Below are 22,250 nucleotides of genomic sequence, written 5' to 3'. Positions count from 1 at the left end.
TCCTCTTCCAAATCTCTCCTTCAGCCCATGTAAATTTTTAGCATCCATGACATCCATGACATTTTAGCATCCATAGCATCCTATGGCAAGGAGTTTTGCAGCTGAACTACACACTGTGAGAAGGACCAACCTTTTTCTTTGTTTTGAATCAGAGTCTTAGCAGTTTCATTTAATATCCTCCGCAGTTCTTCTAACAGAGGAGAAAGTGAGCAGCAGCTATGTTATTCTCCATGTACTATAAGCCTCTGTTATATGTTACATCAATCTTCTCATTTCAACTAGAACACCTTCTTCATCAAAAGGCACTCAGATTATTTGATACTCAAAATGTGGCAGAACTAATCTGCAAAACTTTCACTTGGATAAGTTTTAATTCCAAGAACCCTAAGAAAGAATTCTGCTGCATGATCATGTTAGTCACTGAAACTTGGTTCTCTGTGGTACAGTACAAGACCAGTAATGATTTTTTTAAATGCCATAGGAAGTGTGTCATTTCACATTCACTAATTTCACTAGGCTTTCCTAGTAAAATTAAATCACTTTTTGGATAAGTCTAAGACTTCATTGGCAATCTAAATTTTCTGTGAAAAGATAAAGTCTTCTGAAAACCTCCAAACTACCATTTTAGACTCCTTTCAAGAATCTGAAGATAGGAATACAACTGCTCAAATACTCAAGTATCCATTCCACCCATCCAATTCCACTGAAGTGGAAAAGGGCATTCAAAAGCAAGGACCTCTTCTAAGAACTGCAATTCAGTTGCACAGAGTTCTTCCCATCTGACTCACCAAAAACTATTCTGACTTGCAGAAACACTGTTGTTAAACTAAAGCTTTGTGACCTGGATCCAGATGATGTTCTTACCTGATTCCCTCCACTTTTTGGATTGACAAAAACCAGCAGCGGCTTCATGAGTGGAGAAGAGATAGGCTTTATCACAAATGGCCGCCCTTTGTTATCCTGAGAAACAGAAGCAAGAAGCAGCTTTAGTACAAGCTATGTATGGCATGACATGTGCAGAAGACCCAACCTAGCTCTGACAAAACTACCTCAGGTACTGGAAACTGTACAGTCATGTTAATGGGGTGCTCAGCTGGGACTAATTTATCCAGCTGAGACAACTGAGTAAGAAAATAAGGTGGGGGCGGGGGCAGGAAATCAGTCCAGGCCAGCACAAAGCTATTTTAAAATTTTACTCAATGTTATTTCCCAAAAAACCAATTATTCACAAAGAGCTAATAATGTGTCAGATAAAGTGCTATTTCTAATACGAACAATTTTCCAATTGAACAGTGGAAAATAGAATGAGATAAACTACTTATTTCATTAATCCCATGTAACAGACAAGTTGTATGAGTACTTAGTGGCAGATGAGCTGCTCTTGAATTCTTGGCCTTGCTGGCCCACCCACCTTTGAACAAAGGTCACAGGTCAAACATGGCATGTCACTGAGGAAGCTGTTTGCCTCCCTACTCCCTACCCCTGCAGGACACCAGGGAGCCCGCTAGTGAAGGCACTCTCCTGGGCTGTGGCCGACAGATTCAAGTTTCTGATCTGCAGTTCTCCCACCACCCAAATGAGGACCTTAACTAAAGAGCTCTGGCTATGCAGAGGCGAGTCTCCCTCCACCTCTCCCCATGAGGCTGTTTTTCATCTATATAGCTAAACCACTAAGCAGGGTCTGGAAACAAGAACACCTAGAATCATAGAATCACAGAATCGTCTAGGTTGGAAAAGACCTTTAAGATCATCCAGTCCAACCATTAACCTACAGTACCAAGTCCACACTAAACCAATCAAGGGTAGACTAGACTAAACCATGTCCCAAAGTGCCACATCTACCCGTTTTTTGAACACTTCCAGGGATGGTGACTCTACCACCTCTCTAGGCAGCCTGTTCCAATGCTTGACTACCCTTTCCGTAAAGAAATTTTTCCTAATATCCAACCTAAACCTCCCCTGGTGCAGCTTGAGCCCATTTCCTCTTGTCCTATCGCTAACTACTTGGGAGAAGAGACCAACACCCACCTCACTACAACCTCCTTTCAGGTAGTTGTAGAGAGCGATAAGGTCTCCCCTCAGCCTCCTCTTCTCTAGGCTAAACAACCCCAGTTCCCTCAGCCGCTCCTCATAAGGCCTCTGCTCCAGACCCTTCACCAGCTTTGTTGCCCTTCTCTGAACACACTCCAGCACCTCAACGTCTTTCTTGTACTGAGGGGCCCAAAACTGGACACAGTATTCCAGGTGTGGCCTCACCAGTGCCGAGTACAGGGGAACAATCACCTCCCTGCCTCTGCTGGCCACACTATTCCTGACACAAGCCAGGATACTGTTGGCCTTCTTGGCCACCTGGGCACACTGCTGGCTCATGTTCAGCCAGCTGTCTACCAACACCCCCAGGTCCTTTTCGGCCAGGCAGCTTTCCAGCCACTCTTCCCCAAGCCTGCAGCATTGCATGGGGTTGTTGTGACCAAAGTGCAGGACCTGGCACTTGGACTTGTTGAACCTCATACAGTTGGCCTCGGCCCATCGATCCAGCCTGGCCAGGTCCCTCTGCAAGGCCATCCTACCCTCGAGCAGATCAACACTCCCACCCAACTTGGTGTCATCTGCAAACTTACTGAGGGTGCACTCAATCCCCTCATCCAGATCATTGATAAAGATATTAAACAAGGCTGGCTCCAAAACAGAGCCCTGGGGAACACCACTCGTGACCGGCTGCCAACTGGACTTAACTCCATTTACCACAACTCTCTGGGGTCGGCCACCCAACCAGTTTTTTACCCAGCGAAGACTACGCCCATCCAAGCCATGAGCTGCCAGCTTCCCAAGGAGAATATTGTGGGAGACGGTGTCAAAAGCTTTACTAAAGTCCAGGTAAATGAAATCCACAGCCTTTCCATCATCTACCAGGCGGGTCACAGGTCATAAAAGGAGATCAGGTTGGTCAAGCAGGACCTGCCTTTCATGAACCCGTGCTGGCTGGGCCTGATCCCCTGGTTGGCCTGCACTTGCCTGTTGAGTTCACTCAATATGAACCTCTCCATAATCTTCCCCGGCACCGAGGTCAGGCTGACAGGCATGTAGTTCCCTGGGTCCTCCTTCCAGCCCTTCTTGTAGATGGGCGTCACATTGGCAAGCCTCCAGTCATCAGGGATCTCCCCTGTTAACCAGGACTGCTGATAGATGATGGAGAGTGGCTTGGCAAGCTCTTCTGCCAGCTCCCTCAATGCTCTCGGGTGGATCCCATCTGGCCCCATAGACTTGTGAGCATCCAGGTGGCATAGCAGGTCATTAACTGCTTCCTCATGGACTATGAGGGCTCCATTCTGGTCCCCATCCCTATCCTCTAGCTCAGGGGCCTGAGTACCCTGGGGATGACTGGTCTGGCTGTTAAACACAGAGGCAAAGAAGGCGTTAAATACCTCAGCCTTTTCCTTGTCCTCGGTGACAATGTTCTCCCCCACATCCAGCAAGGAGTGGAGATCCTCCTTGGCTCTCCTTTTATTGCTGATGTATTTATAAAAGCATTTTTTATTATCTTTTACAACAGTGGCCAGATTGAGTTCTTGCTGGGCTTTTGCTTCCCTAATTTCCTCCCTGAAAGATCTAACAAGGTCCCTGTACACCTCCTGAGTTGCCTGCCCCTTCTTCCAAAGGCGGTAGACTCTCCTTTTTTCCCCTGAGTCCCCACAAAAGCTCCCTATTCAGCCAGGCAACCTATAAGCTACATGGTAAATCAAACCATCAGATCATTCATCTGTTTTCTCTTTCTCTGTGGCCCAATGTCAATTTTCACACAAACAGAGTATTTCCAATATGAGGTCTCCTGAGGGAATCACAAACACCCTCAAGACCAGACCCTTGCATCAGTGCACTCACCATGGATTTCACAACCCCAGTTTCACACCCCTTTTCTGTCTAGTGGAAACCAAGGGTCTGAGCTGAGTCTCTTACATCCCAAGAGAATGCTGTTTTATTAGGCTGCTGGTCCTTCTGGAGTCTGATGTGTTGTTTCTTGAAAAAAATCAACTCAGCAAATAAAACTTCTCATACGAGTTTTATCAAAACTGATCTCTTCACACAACAAATTCAATAGTGTGGAATTTTCCAGGGGAAAAAAAAATATATATTAAACACTGCAGTAAAAAAATTAAACTTTGAAATCTGCATTTAGACATTTAAACAAAAGGAGCCTGATTTCCAAAGCGCTTGAATACCTACTTCATTGCCTCTTTTGCTGGCTTTTCTTTTAAAAGACGTTCTCTTCTTTCGCCGTGTTGAAGTCTTTAAAGAGTTCTATATCAAAAGAAAAAAGAATACATGAAAAGCAAAACAAAATTTAGAAGACAGGCCCAGACAGAGCCCCTTTACGAAGCTCTTCCATGCATGTCCACTTGGAGAATGATAAGAGTATCTGGCACATGCTCGAGATTTAAATTACATGCGCTGCATGCTTTACACTTCCACACCACCGTTATGGAGAAAGCCACACACGGAGACCAGACTGGTGCTTTGGAACTGGAAACTTTCCCACGCTGTGAGGGGGGAAAAAGATCAGATGCTCCCATAGACTCACATAACACCACATGTTGTACCTGCCAACCCTCCCAATAGGGGTAGGAGACGCCCGTTTCCCCTTCGGGGCTCCAGTCTCCTGCCCAATCAGGCTCGTCTCCTGGTATGGAGACCACCTGTATAAAGATGTAATAAAAAACATGATAAATGAGATATTTTTCATGTTTTTTTTAGGAAAGAAAACAACAAGTTTTAGCTCTGGCAACCATTATGACTCAACATAACGTAGGCCACCATGGCGTATGATGCTGGCACTGTGGAGTCAGTTCTAGCCTATCAAGAAACTTGTGTAATCATCTGCTAAGGAACAAACTGAATTGTTAACATTTAAGGATTTGGGTGAGGGGGGGTGTTCGTGGAATTTTTGTTTGCTTTGCTTTTAAATAACAATATCACTTAACTACACAGAAAAAAAAAACATAAAACTGCTTGTATTTTTGCAGAACCTATTAAAACAGAACTTGCATCAAAGCTATTCCCCAGGCTGGTGATAGCCTGCTCAGTGATACTGAACCAAAAGGTGTTCTGGTGTGATAAGAACAATCCAAAAAGGAGAATTTTATTTTATTTTTTAATTATTTTAATTCAGTAACTGAAGTCATACCTGCAGGAAACCTTAACTCTTTCCATATGATTGAAATTTTGTATTATAGGAAATACTGTAAATATTTTCTCAGTATTTCAACTTCTAGTCTAGGCGTCACCAGGAAATAAAGTAACACAGGGAATTAGAAGAAAGCTTATTGATTTTTTTTTTTTCTGGCTTCAGGAGGGGAAGCAAGATCCATTCAGCTCATCCAAAAGTCATTTCTGTCCTGACCTTATTCAAAATTGTCCCACTAATGAAAATCAAGTCAATGACCAGAGATCATCAAATCTGTAAGCAGTGACATCTGTCCTTAATCCTGCTTGCTAACCAACATGAACAAGAATAGCTACTAGATTCCATTTAATACCTAACAATCACTTCCAGCATTTCAAGACTTCAGTACAACACACCAGATATGGAAGTTAATGTTTCCACATCTCTGAGAAGTTAAGAAAAAACTAACAGCTATCTAACTCAAATACCTAAAGACACTGTCCTTTTTCACCCAGACCACGCCTGCTATGGAGCACAAGGTCCCAAGCTTTTTTCCACCTCTCAACATTCCTTGTGGACCAGGGTATAGTCATGCCTTGTTCCTTACTGAAAATACTGAAGACTAGATGTCTCTGTGGAGCAATTACAGGACATTTGCCCTTTTCAACCATATTTTGAGAGAACATCTAAAGAAGCATTTGTATTCTTCCCTGCTCCAATACAAAATTGCTCGAATACAAAATACAACCCTGAAAGCATGATAAACCACAAAGACTGCACTGCCTATGGAAGTGCATTGGCAATATCGTCTGCATGGTCTTTCATTGCCCTACCTCAGTAGTCAGAGTGACGGTAGACAAAAAGTCTTTATGTCAATATAAAGGTGCAGGACATTACTCTCAAAGCTGCCTCCTGTGGCGGCCTTAGCCTAGTTTCTCAGCCATTCTCTACTGAAGGATTCTCCCTGGAGTGGGGCAAAACACATGACAAAGAGAGGAGATCTAGTCTATCCGCAGTCTTGCCAGTGGTCTGCTGAAAGGTCATGGGCATATCAAGCCTTTTCCCTGGGCCTCAGTGTCTCCAGGTGTAAAATTCAAAATACTTATCCTACTTGTAAAGTGCAGTGAATTCTGCTGGCAAATTGTAGTCTGTAACTCAAGTTAGGTATTATACTAGGCAAGTACTTCACTGTACCTCTGGAAGAAGGACTGTACTTCGTTTTCTACCTCCACAATGGATGGGCCTAAGCCCAGTGAAATTCTTCTGGAAAGGGCAAAGATAGTTAGTGAAATCCTGATTAATTTAAAAACCAATAATTTAAAGAAGGTTTAAACGTAATTGTCATTAAATCCCATTATATCTCTTTTCTTGCCTATGGGTGGGGTGGGAAGAGGCATACAACTATATTAGAGAAATAGTTTTAGTCTCGGCCTCCATTCATTGTTATCATTTTTCATTGACACATTCAAAAAGGCAATAAAACATGCTATGTCACAACTATGTTATTTCACTTCTTTTTTTAAACGTGTCTACACCTATAGTGTTAAGAGAACCTAAAGCTTTGCTACGATGATTGCAACCGCATGTCCATAGCAGATGAAAGGCAAAAAAACCTACTTAAACATATGTAGGTTGTCTTTGCAAACATGCAGAAGAATTAACAGCCAATAATAATCATCAGTCTTTGTGCATTAAACTGAAGAAATGGATGCATCCTACCTTGTCCACATAACAAGGTGATGAGTATTTTACAAATGTATACTGCTATTCAGTGAAGTACCTGATAGCAAAGCATACCTTTAGATGGGCACCATATGTAAATCCTAATTTGCCTCTAGAGAGGAAACCTCTCCTTTGTGGATGTCAGTTTGCCTATCTTAAAGAGACATTTTTGGTATTATTGCATGGTCACTATAGTTCTAAGCAAGCTCAGCTAGATGAACAGAAGAATTTGAGTCCTTTTTGTATGGTGTTGGGTGGTGTGAGGGCCACAGACTATCTCAAGCAAATCCTTTCAACCTTTTAATTTACAACATTTCAGCCTTTATTTTCAAAGGCTTTTAGCATGCTGGGCTTCAAGTGATTTAAATAACGAACAGCCTCTGGTAAGACCAATCTTGACCATCTTCTGGTTGTTCACAAACCACAATCAGACAAGCCAGCTGCACTCAGCAATTTAGGAAATAAAGAAATAAACCCAGAAGTATAAATACTCGCTAGCACTTTTTCAAGGTCCTCAAAGGAGGAGAAGAAGAAAACGCCATGTTTACTCACCTTGAACACAAAAAAACCTGGAATTTTACAGTTATTTCCTTTGCCTTTCCAAATAGAAGACAGACTGAATCAGCCAGATCCTCCTTATTATCTACTTTCCTCCCACAACATAACCATAGCAAGTCCATTCCTAGGGCTAACACTACTTGGGCTACCAAACCTCACCTATAACAAAATACCACCAGTCAACAGGGGTGACCTGCTTTCACAAATTAGGAGATGGAATTGATTTGAACCCCAGGAAATCAGATCTGGTATCAAAGTGCTGCTAACACAGTACAGAAACACTGGAAATCAGTAAAGTTACAGAAATGGCTCACGTTATGAATAACATGGAATAGATACTAGCAGTTTTCCATTCATGTAAATGGTCATTACGTACAGGGCTACCACCGATCCCAAAGCTATTTGAACCATTCTGAATATTATTCATCTTGCAATCAATTGCTTGCAAGAAGCAAAAGCTCCCCATTTAGAACATAGGTTGTCAGCAGAGATTTGTCTTTAACCAATTACACTGTAATGTTTCATTACCACAACATTGCTGGGAATCAGAGGGGGAGTGTTCTCTTTATTCAAGTGCAATATTTGAAAGGTGGTGACCCACATTGTACATACTAAGCATGGAAAACCATTTTTGTAGCAATAAAAAGAGAAATAAAAATTAAAAATCAGGGCAAGGTTTTGCTACAAAAAGCCATCTTATTTGCTTAAAAGAAACAACCAGCAAACAGGATGAGGGCACCACTAAAATAAATTTCATATGAGTAGGGAATTCAGTTCAGGAGTTGCCTGTGACCAATGTGAGGAGTTAATTAGAGCTGAGGAAATAATTTATAATAAGAAGGCTTCTAGCCAAATTTATTCTGATTGTGGAATCTGTGAAAAACAGATTGCTGGCTACGCATTTATTTACTATCTGAATTAAGAAAAAATTCTGAATGTTTTGTTTATATTCTGTGGATTGAACGCAGTCAATATTTGATAGTGTTTACCAAACATGTATATAGGGTGAAGAGGGTCATAATACACAGAAGTAGAGCTGGCCAGAAACAGCAGGAGGAGAGAAAATAATTCCTAAAAAAAAAATAAATAAGAAAACAAGACTTCTGCCAAAAATCTGAAAACACATCTGAAAGATGCACCAGTATTTTCTACAGCAATAAGGATGCATTCCCCAGAACTAGCACTGCAATGGGTACTGTTAGGAAGTTTCATGGAAATAACGTCCATTGTCTGTGCTAAATACCATTTTGATCTATCTAATGCTTCAATTACTCAAGATAAAGTTTTTGCATGGTACTGACCTCAAACTTCAAGGACTCGAGACATGATGGAGAAGGAATATTGGGTTGAAGAACTTCCTCTCCACTCATGACTCAGGCACACAAAGCTAACATTTTCTTAAAATGTAACATTTTAAACCTTTATTTAAAAGCTTTTTTCCTACGAATTATAATTAACTGGATCAGATTTATTTTTTTACTTGAGCTTTTCTGAAAAATTAATTGACAAGAAAGAAAATTTTCTAAAAATATTATAAGGAAGGTACCCCACTTTTACCAAATGCCAAATCAAAAGAAAATTACAAGTGTCAATTTTTTTTTTTTTTTTTTTTACTAAAAATTAAATTAAATAAGAATTAAAAAGATCGAAGAAAGGCTTCTTTTAGTAAGGTCAGACATGGATATGTCTATCTTTATTAATGTATTTTATTTTTATTAAAATTAGTATTTTTGGCTTTAATATTATTTTCATTACTTTGGTTAAGAGAATGGTGACTGCAGTGTATTGCCAGCTCACAAAAAGGGGTTTTGGTAAGCCACAAAATGATATAACAAATTCAATAATTTTTCTTCTTTTGTAAAATATAGTCAAAAGCATACAAAAGCATTTTTGGTTGGGTTTGTTTTGTTTTTTTTTAAATGGGGTTTAAAACAATTTGAATGATAAATAAATTGGAAATGTGCTGGGTGAAAAAGGATTTCATTTCCTTATCAGACCTAGGAAGAGGGTAGCACCTCTGGCCACAGGGAGCTGGTTCTCAGATCAGTTATCTCCCTCTTCCCATGTGTATGGGGATAATTGTAGTTAAATGGTTAGGGTACAAGATGCCCAAGGACCCTGGCAGTACCCAGTTTCCAGGTCTGGACTGCAACAGTTAGGAAGTCCTTCCTAGTGGTTCTCAGCCCAAGGATCTCTACCGCATGGATCCACCTCTGGACCTCGAACCCTTCAAGTTACCAATTCTGTGGCTAATGGCCAAAGCAGAGCTTCCAGACAGTCTGCTGTGATGCCCAGGGATCAAAAGACTTAAGACTAACTGGCCATACGGTCTCTTTAAGGATGTAGAAAAGGACCCAGCCTCATTTTTGTGCCAAATACTACACAGGTGCTGAAAATTAGCAAAGCAGATTAAGTCCCTGCCAAGGACTCTTCAGCAAGAGAAGAAGAAAACATTTCTCTGGAGGAGGCTGGAGTAAAACTAACAGTGAAAGAAGAGTGCGGGGAAAAACAAAAATGCCAAAGAAACCTTTTTTCTCAGAGGAGAGGTGGCTAGGGACCTTCCCTGTTCTAGACCTAAAGGAGAAACAGTGGTCTCTTTGGTTGACTTTTTGATTACTCCATACTTTCCCCGCCTCATCTTCAATATCCAGCTTGTTAGAAGTGTTACTCACCCACAAATCTGACAGTTGTATCCCTAAACTGTAACTAAAGACCAACCAGTGTCCCAACTCAGACCTTCTTCCAGTTCCATGGGACTCTTTGCGTCTTAGTGCCTTGCCCACAGCCTGAACTTCTCTGCTTCTTGTTGCTAACCAGGACACAGAGCCAGAAAGCCCTGGGTCACTTCAAGGATGGATACACTAAGTAAAAACTGCACATCACTGCTTGATAAAACCAGGATTCCTGTCAATGGAGGAAAATTACGAGAAAACGTGAGTGGCAAGTTTCAGTGTCCCAGACACTATTCATTTTAGGAAGAAAAACTTACAGAATCGTTTAGGTTGGAAAAGACTTTTAAGATCATCCATTCCAACCACTGATCATCCAGTCCAAACATTCAGTACTTCTGAAATAAAACTTTTACTAGCATTTCTGGCTCCCTGATATGTTCAGCATGTCTTTGTCTGTTTCAGTTCAATCTGGAGTGAAAACAGACTTTCAAAGAACAACATACTTCTTGCATGATGGGAATTCCCTTTTAATTTTTGGCCAGCTCTCTTTTGGATACCTTCTCTCCCTATTGTGTTCATGACAAGACAGTATCCTGTCTAAAATATATCACATCCATTACAAAAGCTGTGTGAATGTTTGTGAACAGTTTTTCCCTGTATTTGCTCAGCTCTATTTAATGAAACATGCTTGACTGCCTACAACACAGGGGATTTCTTGCAGTATGCTTGCTGAAGTCACAGTTAGAGGAACAAACCTGAGCTGCATTTGCTCAGAACAAAAGTTATGCTTGTTGCTAATCATCCCAAACAGGGAAACCTGCTGAAGGGCTGGATGGAGGGGCGGGAGGATACAGGTTCATAATCACCATGGATGTATGCTGGGTTTCAGGGATAGAGACAGGGTTGAAGAAGCATGCCTTAGTGAAGGAGTACCGAGCAGCGAAGCCAGGCTGGCCCTGCGCAGCCCTACAGCTTCAGAGACAGACATCAGCATGCAGTTACCTGAGGTTTCTTCACCTTAATGATCCAGGTGGGAGGCACAATGACAGCAGCGTGAGCCCCCAGGGAACACGGCTCCTCAATGTGATGTAGCATGAAACAGGTGACTTTATTATGAAACTGGAAGAGAGGAAAAGAGTGGAGTCAATCAGGAGGCCAAGAAAGACAAAGGGGAAGCATGAAGAGGAAGAGGAGGGTGATGGTACAAAAACTAGAGCAGTGTTCCTAACTCCACCATGTTCAAGTCCTTCAAACCATGGAGTTTTAGGAACATATAACTAAATATCATCTTCCCTAGCCATGCCTTCTTGCAAAAAAAAAAAAAAAAAACCCAAAACCAAACCCCCCAAAAACCCAATCACCCCTACTTCAACACAGATCACAGATTGAAGACCACAACCTAGTTTGATGCAGCTGTGTGTATCAAGAGCCCTTTGGCTCTCTAAGCTAGCAGCAGCAGGGCCTTGATGGGAGATCGCCAGCGACTACATAGTGCAGCAAGACTCTTCTCCTAGAGGACTCGTGTCAGCCAGGTGGAGTTATGGTGTCTTTGAACAAAAGGAACAGAAATGGCAAAACTGGGGGTGATTCACAGAGAGGGAACCCTGAGAGACAGGAGAAACGAAATTGCTTGCAGTGCAGTCAATTCAGTGATGCTGCTACCAGTCTCCTTGAGTATTGCCCACTTACCGCCAGCTTGCACCAGGAACAACTGATGGCCACAATCTCTTTACTATGGAAGGAGAATTTCTGCTGAAAGCCCTAGAATAAGCAGGAAAAAAGGATTAAATTCCTCCTGACTACAAGAAAATTTACTTCACCTCTTGCCAGGTGACTGTGCTAGGCTAAATCAGTTCATTGCAGTCAGATACATAGGTTCAGCCTCAAAGCTCTTAGATACCAAACATTTGGGAGGGGGAGGGGCGCAGGGGGAAGGTAAAATAATGACAGGATTCAGAGAAGTTTCTTCAACTAGGACATTTTCACGCACATATTTTAAAGACATTTATCCAAAATGTTATGTTTTTTCTTTATTTTTGTAGTTAAAAAGAAGGAAAAGGAGAAGAAGCAGGGAAGGAATGCCTATTTCAATGGATTTCTACAAACCTGAATAAAATTCAGATTTTTCAGTTGAACAGAACATTCTCTCATTGCAGTCTTTTTTGCTCTAAATATGAACAAAGAATTTGAATTTTCCTTTTTCTTTGTTTTTTGTTGTTTTGATTTGGTTTGGTTTGGTTTTAAATACAGAGTGGAATCAACTACAGTGTCTGTGTGGAAATGTTCTGACTGAGAAATTGTTTATTGTTTTTGTGCGCTGACTCAGATCAAAATCTTTTTAGTAAGTTCCAAAAACCAAGACTGTCTGATTCAAATCAAACAGATATAAAAGAAAATATTTCTTTATAGTTTTAAAGAGGGGAAAAAGCCCAACATTACCAGCAAATATGAGATTTTGTTCTCCCACAGAATAGTTTCATTTTTGTAGAATGCAATTTCAGCAGACATATCACTTTGCTCTAAATTCTAAGGCTGGAAAAAAACATTGGGTTATATACACCCTTCTTGCATATAACACAGGCAACAAATGGCAATTGGAGTTACAGCCTGAAAATGTGAATTCAGTTAAAGCTTATCTTAGCCAGAAAAAAAACTGATTCGGGTTAATGGCTGAAGAGATGGAAAGTCCAGAACTCTGTTGAACAGTTTATCACAGTCACCTTCACTGCTTAGATTTATTTCACATTTGCAGTTGTCTCGATCCTTCATTCATTGGCTTCTATCAACCCTCTCTACTACATTAAGTAGCCCATCACCACCCAGAGTTTTCTAACTGAAAGTCTCTCTACCAAGTCATGAATTTGTGAGCCAGTTTTCGACAAGCTGAGTTTTACGTAAATCTCCTGCATGCTGGGCAATGCCCAAGACCCAGTGCAAGGAGTTATAATAATCTGATTTAGTAACATCTAACAGGACATTTCCTCAAAGCTTCTATAATTAATGTCCTTCTTATCCTAGCTGCTATGGAAATGAACAGGAAGATGTACACCTGCAGGAAAAATGAGCCTATTAGCGCGCAGTGCAATGACAATGTCAAGCACACCAAGAAGAGAATTAAATGAACAACCAAAAGCACATCCAGAGATGCACTGGTCTTGCTTAAGTGCGGGATTGAGCTACAATCTGTCCATATGTGGTAGTTCAGGACAACCTCATCAATACTCTGAAGAGGAGGAACCTATCCCTGTCTGCCCACCATGCAGAAGTGCACATCGCAGATACTTCTTCAGGCGTCCCCAGCATGTATTCAAACCAGCTTGCCAGATAGACCACACTACCAACTAAGGCCTACTCCTAAAGAGGCTTGTGTTACCTCTGCCTAGATTTTTTTTTTTTTTTTAATCCTTCCCCTAATGCCTCAGGTTTTACATTCAGAGAAATTCAAAGAGTAGATTCCTCATAATGATGGCAATCTGGCATATTCAGGTTTAGTAATGGAGCGTGGTCAAATGGCTTCACAAAGACAAGCTGGCCAGCTGCTTCTCGCTGGGTAGATCTAGTCTGCCATTCAGTGTGGGCACAAGAACAGAGTGACAGTATGATGGCATGAGTGCTGGAATGGAGGTCTGACACTGGACAAAATGCTGTATTCTCATTCACTTAGATGAGTGCTTCTTAATATTTCTCACAAATCTTATTCTTTCTTGTCCCAAAGTATATTAAAAAAATTATTTCAGCCTCTCACAGGCACGAAATGTTTTGTTTTGTACGGCTTTGTAACAAGCGGGGGAGAAATTCTTCTCTCCCAAAACCTCCACTAATAAAATGTAAAATTCAGTACATTAATTCCACAGCCCATCAGTGGTGTATTTTAAACATATGGACTGAGCAGCTTGTCTGGTTCTGGATGGACCGTTTTTCATTTATTCAGTAAGCCATTTGGCTTTTAGGGAGTCATTAGAGAAAATGATACAGCAATAAAAACATATTAATGATAAGTAGCAATGAAACACCACTTTTCTTCCTCAAATTGCTTTACAAATGTGAGCTAATTCGTCCTAAGGATACATGTTTGAGGTAAGAGAGCAATTATTTGAAAACTAGCTTTACAAATAAAGGAACTGATGAAATAAAGCAGTGCACTGCAGGTCACAGTGAGATTTGATGGGGACTATCAAGTTGAAATACTGGAGCCCCCCATATTCCATCAGAAATCATTTCTTCTTCCTTCTCACGAAAATTAAAAATCAGCTATCTTGTTCCTGGGTCATGCAAGAAGGTCTTCTGCACAAATTCAGAAATTTTGGGATAAAAAATTTCACCTTTGTGAGAATATCGGCCTAACAGTAGCCCTGATTCACAGGCACCCAATTCCTGTACAACACATGAAATCCCATGCTGTGAGCTGCTCCTGCAGAAATAAAGTTGTGCATACCAGAGGAAATATATTTGCAGGAAAAGAGCACCTGAATCCCTAGCTTGTATTGGTGATTACAATCTGTCTAAATAATTGGGATTGAAGTCCACATTAATATAGACACCCGTGCACACAAACAGAGCACATAGGTATTACTAGCTCCAACATGTTTTTGTTATATTCTCAAATGTACTTATTAAAGAGTATTTTCACATCAGTGTTAGGGCTGCTAATAATTTTTTTTTGCACGTATTTTCCTATGGTATTTATTCCCTTTTTAATGCTCTTAGAGATATTCCAATCCAACATTACTGTAGGAGAGCCAGGTATTATTACAGCTCAAATACAGACAGCAACAGAAGCACTTAGATAGTGATCTCTGCTAAAATAGTGAAGAACTAGAATTGCCTTTCAACTACCAGAAAGTTCAATCCTGCCATTATATGAAGGGAAAACATGCAGCTCTGCATCAATCTACAGGCCTTTAAAGGGACCTGTAACAGAAAAAGATAGACACTGTAGCTGCACACTATGTGTGTATAGCAGACACACGGCTTTGGACACCGCAGAAAGTAGAAAGAAATAAAGTATCTGTTTAGCATGAAGGTCCAGATGCATTCTTAGTCTCAAAAAATCCCTAAGACACTGGTAACTGGAAGTATATCAAGAAAAGAACACTCTGCATTCATCCTTAAGCTTCTATTACTGCACACAGTCATGGACTGGATGCTGGCCCACATGGTCTGAATGTTCTTATGTTGTATTATGTAAAGAAAAAGAAAATCCCAATTTCTCTGATGATCCCAGGTAACAAATAGCTAATAACAGCTAAAAGCTACAAAACTATCTTTTTTCCCTCCTGCAAGAGAAAGAAATGAGCTCTTAAACATCATGAATGGTGTTTGGGAGCTTTTATTTACCATCACTTCCAACACAAGAGCTATGGAGTGTTAGAAAAAACTAGTAAGCGACAGGTTTGAAACAATCAAAATGCAGTTCTACTCACAGCATGCAGTTAAGTTTGGGAATTCCTTGCTAAAGGATGTTGTAAATGCTACTGCTTTACAGGAACTCAAGGAGAGACTAGACAACATCACGGGAGAGAAAGTCATCATAGGCTGCTAAATATAAAGCCACCATTCCTGGAAATTCATGAGACAAAAATTCTGTAAGAATTTCTTAGCCAGGAGATTGTTTTGGGGATGCATCACTACACACCTGCCCCTGCTTATGCTTTTCCTAATAAGCCACTGTTGAATACTGGGCTCAACAGTACTTTGTCTTAAGAGATACGGCCATCCTTCTATTACAGTGTCCAGTTCCAAAAAAAGGGGAATCATCACAGCAAGTAGACAGAAATGGATCGTTTGGTTCCACTGCACTTAGTAAGATTTTGAACAAGACTTTCCAGCCCACCTTCCCTGGCACCAATTTCTGCATATAGTACTTTTGCAGTACAGCAGTGAAATCCCACCCTGGGAAGGAGAAGAGAAGAAAACTGTATAAGCTGTATTTGTGCTAGCAAGCGATGTGTAACAGTGGGAGCACAAGCTTTGTTGGAACTGAGGACACTATACACAAGGGTTTTTAGAGAATTTTATTTTTGACTAGCTATAGTCTGGTCCTGTGGACTGAATGCCCATTAGTAACTGCAGAGTTAACTTTCAATTAAGTTTAATTTAAAAGGAATTCAGTTCATTTGCTGCAAGACTGCTCCACATGTGAACCGTGGTAAGTGATGACAATCAGGAAAATTTCTTCCAAATTGCACTTCTGATCTGAGGTGAAACACTGACAGAGACACCTCTGTTCTCCAGCTCTCAGGAAGTGTCAACTGTGGCACAGAAGGCACACAAAATATAAAGCCACAAAGCCACACTAAAGATGTTAGGGAGCATTAATTCTTTTCCACTGGCTTATGACTTGAAGCATGAGATGGGTATATCCTAAATGTTCATTTCTACTTTCTTTACTCATACTATTATTAATGATCATTAAAATATTTAACCACCCAATTCCAGACATGGGATAGGACTAATATTACACAACAATGAGATCTAGCAGAATCATTAGGTATTCCATGAATAATACTTTCTTTTATTGCTTTAAATTTACTTCCATTCCATTTCAATGATAGTTCCTTTCTTAGTGCATGACAAGAGAATATAAAAGATGGTTCTCACTCAGAGGTATAAGAAATGTAACAGCGGAGCACGAGACAGACAAGTATTTTGCTGTAATAGGAGACTACTTGGCCAATAAATATAATGGGATTTTTTTTCTTGTTATCATTTTCCCTAATCCTTTCTGTTTCTTGACAAAGAAAAGAAGAACTCTACTACAATACACCCATGTTAGTCTTAACTGATTATTTCTTATTTAAGGGGAAAACTGTGATTTCCTCTGAACTTCTCCATACCAGTCAGGACCAATAGGAATTTTAGGATGGACTGGTCACGTTGCCCACATGATCGTACCCAGCACAAGTTTTGATATGATAGGCAGTAAGTACTCCCATTGCAAAATCAACTCCTAATGCCTCTAGGGGAGATCCAGGCCAAAATGGAAGAGGAGGAAGGCAATATCACTACAAAGTCATACCACAAGAATACTGCATGCAAAGTGCCTTGCTGTACCGTTTGCATGCTACTTGCTATAAAAGGGCATCACATTTTTATTGCATGGTTTGTTGCAGCTGGTGATCCACATCAGCATCCAGATACAAATCTGATTTTCCTCTGACTTAAGTGCTGTGCCATGGGACAAGACACAGTCTTTATTACTAGTTGATATTTAGAGGGAGGCAAAAGTATGATACAGTGCTAGAGAAAGGAAAATTAAACCCCTGTGTTAATTTAATTTTTAAATATCTCTCAACAGATTTTAGAGGTTCATAATATTTCAGAAGAAAGGTCTTCAGCAGCTAAGGTACTTCTTACCCCTTTTTACAGCTTTTTAGAAATAAACTTTTACAATCTATGCAGCAGACGAAATATGAAACAGTCTCAGAAATCTTAGTGTCTGCTGGGGCAGAAAGAAAGCAAAAGTCTTTTTCCAAAAGCCTGAAAAAATAGGCCATCACAATTTTGGCACAGAGGACAGCACTGTGAGAGAACACTGTATTGGCATAGGACTAGCTTAACAAAGAAAGAAGCTCAAGGAGCCACAGCCTTTCTCCTCCTCATTTTCACTAGCCAGTGCAGCGCAGTGTCCCAATACATGATGTGCTCATTCCTGCAGATGCAGCTGCCTTTTCCCTTCCATGTGGGAAATCAGAGCTGCTACCATTCAACGTATCAGACTGTCATTTTCTGCTTAAGAGAGGCCAAGTGTTTAGGATTGAAAAAGTTCAGTGACTAGAAGGACCTACAGGCTACCCTGAATTCATAAATGCCCAGTGTTGTGCTTGTGCTGTACTGGAAATCTTACCTTTCCACACTGCTTGCATTTCCCCTCCTGCCGCCGCCTGTGCACCCAGTGGTGTCGGACAAAGTTCTGTAAATGAAGGACAAAAAAACGTGTGTTCTAGGAAGCAATGACAGCTTGCACTCAAAGGTACCAATCTGTGTGAAATGGCTTTACAGACACCAAAGGAAAGGGCCCTTCAGCCAATGCAATCATTTCTGGAGGAAAATGCAGCAGTTCCCATGGGAAACCCCAGACACAACCAAAACTGCAGGAAGAGTAAGGGTGAGGTGGTGTTCTCTATCCGTGTTGAAATGTGGCCAGAACTACTCTCTCAGTACTATTCTACAAAAAGAAGAAAGTTCATTACATGATGCAGAGATAATCAGCACCTAAATAGAGAGCACAGAAGTGCCCAAACACTGCTGTGTCCAGCCACAATGCAGGGCCCCACTCTGTTCTGCTTGGAAATACAGCCTTATAGTGCAAAAAAATAACAAGTCAATGCAGGAGAAGGGAAGGAGGGGAGGAAGGAGCAGTCACTGAAGCAGGCTTTTATCCTTGTTTGGACTACTTACATCCTGGATGGCAGCAAGTGGTAGGCAAGGGATGGGAGGGTGAGCAGGACTGCTGCCCCTCTTTCTGTGTAGGCAAGGGGGTTAGAAGGGGTCTGCCTGCACCATGCTGTTACGCCAGCCAGCGCTGAAGCACAGTGTCAGGGAGTTGAGCTACCTCTGCTAAGAGCAAGCTGGCCACCAAATCAAGTATAAAAGTTGAGGTGTTTTTGAAACACTGGCTTCTAACTATGTAAGACCTATATAAATGTATCAATAACAACAATAAATACCCAGCACCTTCAAAGGAGCTGAATTCATGTAGTAACTAGAGGCAAACCATAAGGTTTTTGAATGTTTGATTTTTTTTTTATTAAAAAAAAAATCTTAGGACACTAGAGATACTCCTAGGGGAAAAAAAGAAAATGAAGGGAGAGGCAAGTGGAAGGAGAGGGAAATAGAAAAAACAAAAAATACTAGAAGAAAAAAAAGAAATGCTACTCAAAAAAGAAAAAAGAAAGAATAGCTGAATGAACGGGAAAAGAGACAACAGAAAGATGAAATGGTTTCTGTCAGTGTAAGTAATGGAGTGCTTCAGCTAGAATTCATTTTACATTTATTCTGGGAGAAGAACATGTCCCACTGGGAACCAATACTCTGTCTCAGACTCCTCTGAATACAAAAGGACTGCTGCAGCTCCACACCAAGTGGATCAGCACACAAATCAAATGAAAAGCAATCATCATTTATCCATTACTTACTTCTCTTGGAGATCTGGAGCCTCCTTCTCGGAAAGTTGGTTTGCAGCGAAAATTAATCTGGCATTAAAATAAAGCTGTTAGAACTGAAAGTGAGCTGAGAGAGAACCTATTCCAATATGTTGATCTAGGCCAGACTTCCAAAATATTTATTATCTATTAAAATATTAGCTTCAGTAGCTGAACAAAGTAACTTACCTGCATGCCAGAAAATCTCTTTTCATATACCATAATAATTCTCTTTGCTAGATCTCTATGCAGCCCTAATCTTCACTAATGCTATTGCTTCCTGCTCAGTTCAACTATTTAAACTGTCTCCCCCTTGCCTAGAAGGAAACTGCTTCACCTGTTTTTTCTGAAGATCATTCGCAACCAAAGTGGACTTAAACTGAGGTCTCAAAAGGTAATAGGAGCTGGAAATCCAACTTTGTAAGACCTTTTTGCACATCCCAGCTTTATGTCTTCATAAACAAAATCTGTGGAGAAATCTTCATTCACATGAAGAACTGTGCAAATTACCCTAAATTTCTGCCTTTTGCTTAGATCAGGCTGCTTTTAACCACCTCGCCAATCACAAACCATTTGGGGACTATTGTATTGTCTCATGCAGTGGTGTTGCCTCCTTCAGATGTGAGAGGAAAGACAGAAAGAGGACAACAGGAGCTTCCATGAGCAGAAAACATTTTTAGGAAGATGAAGAGAAAAAGCATTTAACAAACACGGGAGTCCTATGAGAAAAACCAAATCTTTTGAGAAAAGAAAGTCAATAGAAATAACAGCAGGGGGTGTGCAGAGAGGAAAAAAAAAATACTGAAGAGAGAGGCATGGGAAAAGGCCAAAGGATATGTGAGGTAAGGATGTACTAAAGGAAATGGATTCAAGCTTAAGTTGACTATCCTTCAAAGAATAAAATGCTTAAGGATACTGCACAGCTATGCTTTTGTCATGCAGAAGGATTGAGTTTCCGCAAATTTAAATACAACCCTTCCCCTATAAATAAATACTGGTCTTCAAAATAATAGCTCAAGGGAGGGGGAGAGAGGGGGAAAAAAAAAGAAAAAAAGTAAACAAAATACTTATTACTTAAGAAGAAGTAAAAGCCATAGCAATATTAGTCTTCCTCCATTGCTCTTCACCTGGAATTGCAATTCATTGTTTCACTGCTGAGTCGTGGCAGGCTGGAAAGACCCCCAGCTCATATTTATTTTACTTACAACTTACACCTTCATAGAGAGGGCCAAGTAGAAAACTTATGTACCAGTTTTAAACTCCACAGGGTTTAAGAGGGATGCAGACTTTATAACAACCCTCTGCCAAGAGGTGAATTTCACAGTCTCCAGAATGGCATAAACAAGCTCAACAGAATGGGGTTTATCTAAGTGCTCATTTGCTCCGGCTGGCAATGCCACCAGCTCGCTGGGCTATGGGGAGTCAGCAGTGCTGTTGATGAAGGAAGTCATGAAAAATTCACTGCTAACATTTTGTGCTGAAAGCATGTGCTAATGCTAATTTCGCTGTGGGTAAAATCATCGGGGGTGGAAATGGTACCTCTCCAACTTGGTATTATATGGCAATCACTGTGACATTTGTCAACACAAGTCCAAATACTTGGAAAGGATAAACTCTTTCCAAGGGGTTGCTGCTATAAATTTGTTATGCATCAACTTCTCTTATGGAGAACAACATTGCAAAACATATAGGAGTGAAAATTAATCTTTAATGAAATCAATGGGGAAATTCCCACTTATATTTCTTTACACAGACCCCACCAAGAAAGAAAAACAGCGGGGGTAAATTTCTTTGACACATTAAAAATTAGGCCATAATAAAGAAGAATCACTGATGGGAAGAGAACTCAGCGATAGATATTCTATAGGCCCTTGGGGGTAAGGAAGGCTCCTTGGAGGAACTGAGAAGCAGGACAGATGCTCACAGAAATAATGGTACTATAAAGGAGGTTTGATGTTTTCCATTTTAAAAACAAGAACTTAATTTCTGAGGTTTTGAGGACAAAACAGTATAGTCTAGTAAGCACAGTGAAAAATGTTCATAGTAGCATCTTATTCTGCACTGCTCATAATATAGCTGTCATAAGATGAATTATGCTGGGTTTAGTTAAGGACTTTTGAAAGGCCAATTTTGTGCATGAAAGGATACTGCATTTTCTAGCTTCAATTTTCAATGTAGAAGTAGAGGAAATCTATTCTTTTAATCATAAAAATTGTGAAAGCATTCTGTGGGTTTTTTTGTTGTTGGGTTTTTTTTTAATGGTTCACAGGGTTTGAAGAAATCTATTTTAAAAAATAAGCTGGAATTTTAAGTAAACTTTTTAACAACTATATTGTCAAAACAGCTATGAAAACCTACTTTGGCTTATGGTGTTTTCCAGACCAAAACCTCATGAAAGAATTAAATGAGTGTTGTCCGCATCAGGCTCCAGAAGATGGCAATGTCTTACCTTCTCTAACTGCTCCATGCACGCATTGTGGACCACAATTTTGCAGGCAGCACACTTCCTCCGCAGAGCAGATTTCTGCAAGAGGAAAGGGAGATGTGTGTTCATGGAGGTGCGCTATTCCCAGGAGGAAAAAAACTTAGCTGTGAAACAGGAGATGTTGCTCTCCTTATGCAACATGTGGGTTTTTTTTTTCTCTCTTCATGCTCTCAACTGTTCTGCATATTGAAAAAAACCTCTGAAGCTCTTCCAGTTAAGAATTGGACTTTGTGAAAGACAGAGCACCACAGTACTCCAGCTTGTGAACTAAAAGTAAAAGGTTCCCTTTAGGCAGCAGATAAGGCTGTTACAGTGTAGATCATCACTCTAAAAGGGGACGGCCTATGAAAAGCATGAACAGAGCCAGTGAAAAGAGAAGAAAAAACATACATGCAAATCAGACAACTCAGACCAGTTCAGAACAGTATGTCATTTCATGCTTATCATATAAAATTCAATTTGATGGGGCTGACCGTTGCCTTGCGGAAAAATACTTGGGTCATTTAGCA

General features: G+C 40.6%; 1 protein-coding gene across 1 annotated transcript in view; it reads right to left on the bottom strand.

The window, feature by feature from the left end:
* Positions 1-21,723, bottom strand: part of DGKI (diacylglycerol kinase iota) — a 137,094-nt gene extending 115,371 nt beyond the window's left edge. Inside the window, exons 1-7 of the mRNA XM_075705529.1 lie at positions 21,706-21,723; positions 19,251-19,307; positions 17,960-18,025; positions 11,803-11,874; positions 11,116-11,232; positions 4,225-4,299; positions 865-960 (exon numbers count right to left, since the gene is read on the bottom strand). Of these exons, the coding sequence (XP_075561644.1) occupies positions 865-960; positions 4,225-4,299; positions 11,116-11,232; positions 11,803-11,874; positions 17,960-18,025; positions 19,251-19,307; positions 21,706-21,723 (501 nt within the window). The remainder of the gene's footprint in view (positions 1-864; positions 961-4,224; positions 4,300-11,115; positions 11,233-11,802; positions 11,875-17,959; positions 18,026-19,250; positions 19,308-21,705) is intronic.
* Between the last annotated feature and the right edge of the window lie 527 nt (positions 21,724-22,250).

This window comes from Pelecanus crispus, chromosome 1 (assembly GCF_030463565.1).
Source record: "Pelecanus crispus isolate bPelCri1 chromosome 1, bPelCri1.pri, whole genome shotgun sequence".
Classification (NCBI taxonomy): Eukaryota; Metazoa; Chordata; class Aves; order Pelecaniformes; family Pelecanidae; genus Pelecanus; species Pelecanus crispus.
The sequence above is the reverse complement of the archived record's forward strand: the minus strand, read 5'-3'. Positions and strand labels throughout refer to the sequence as shown.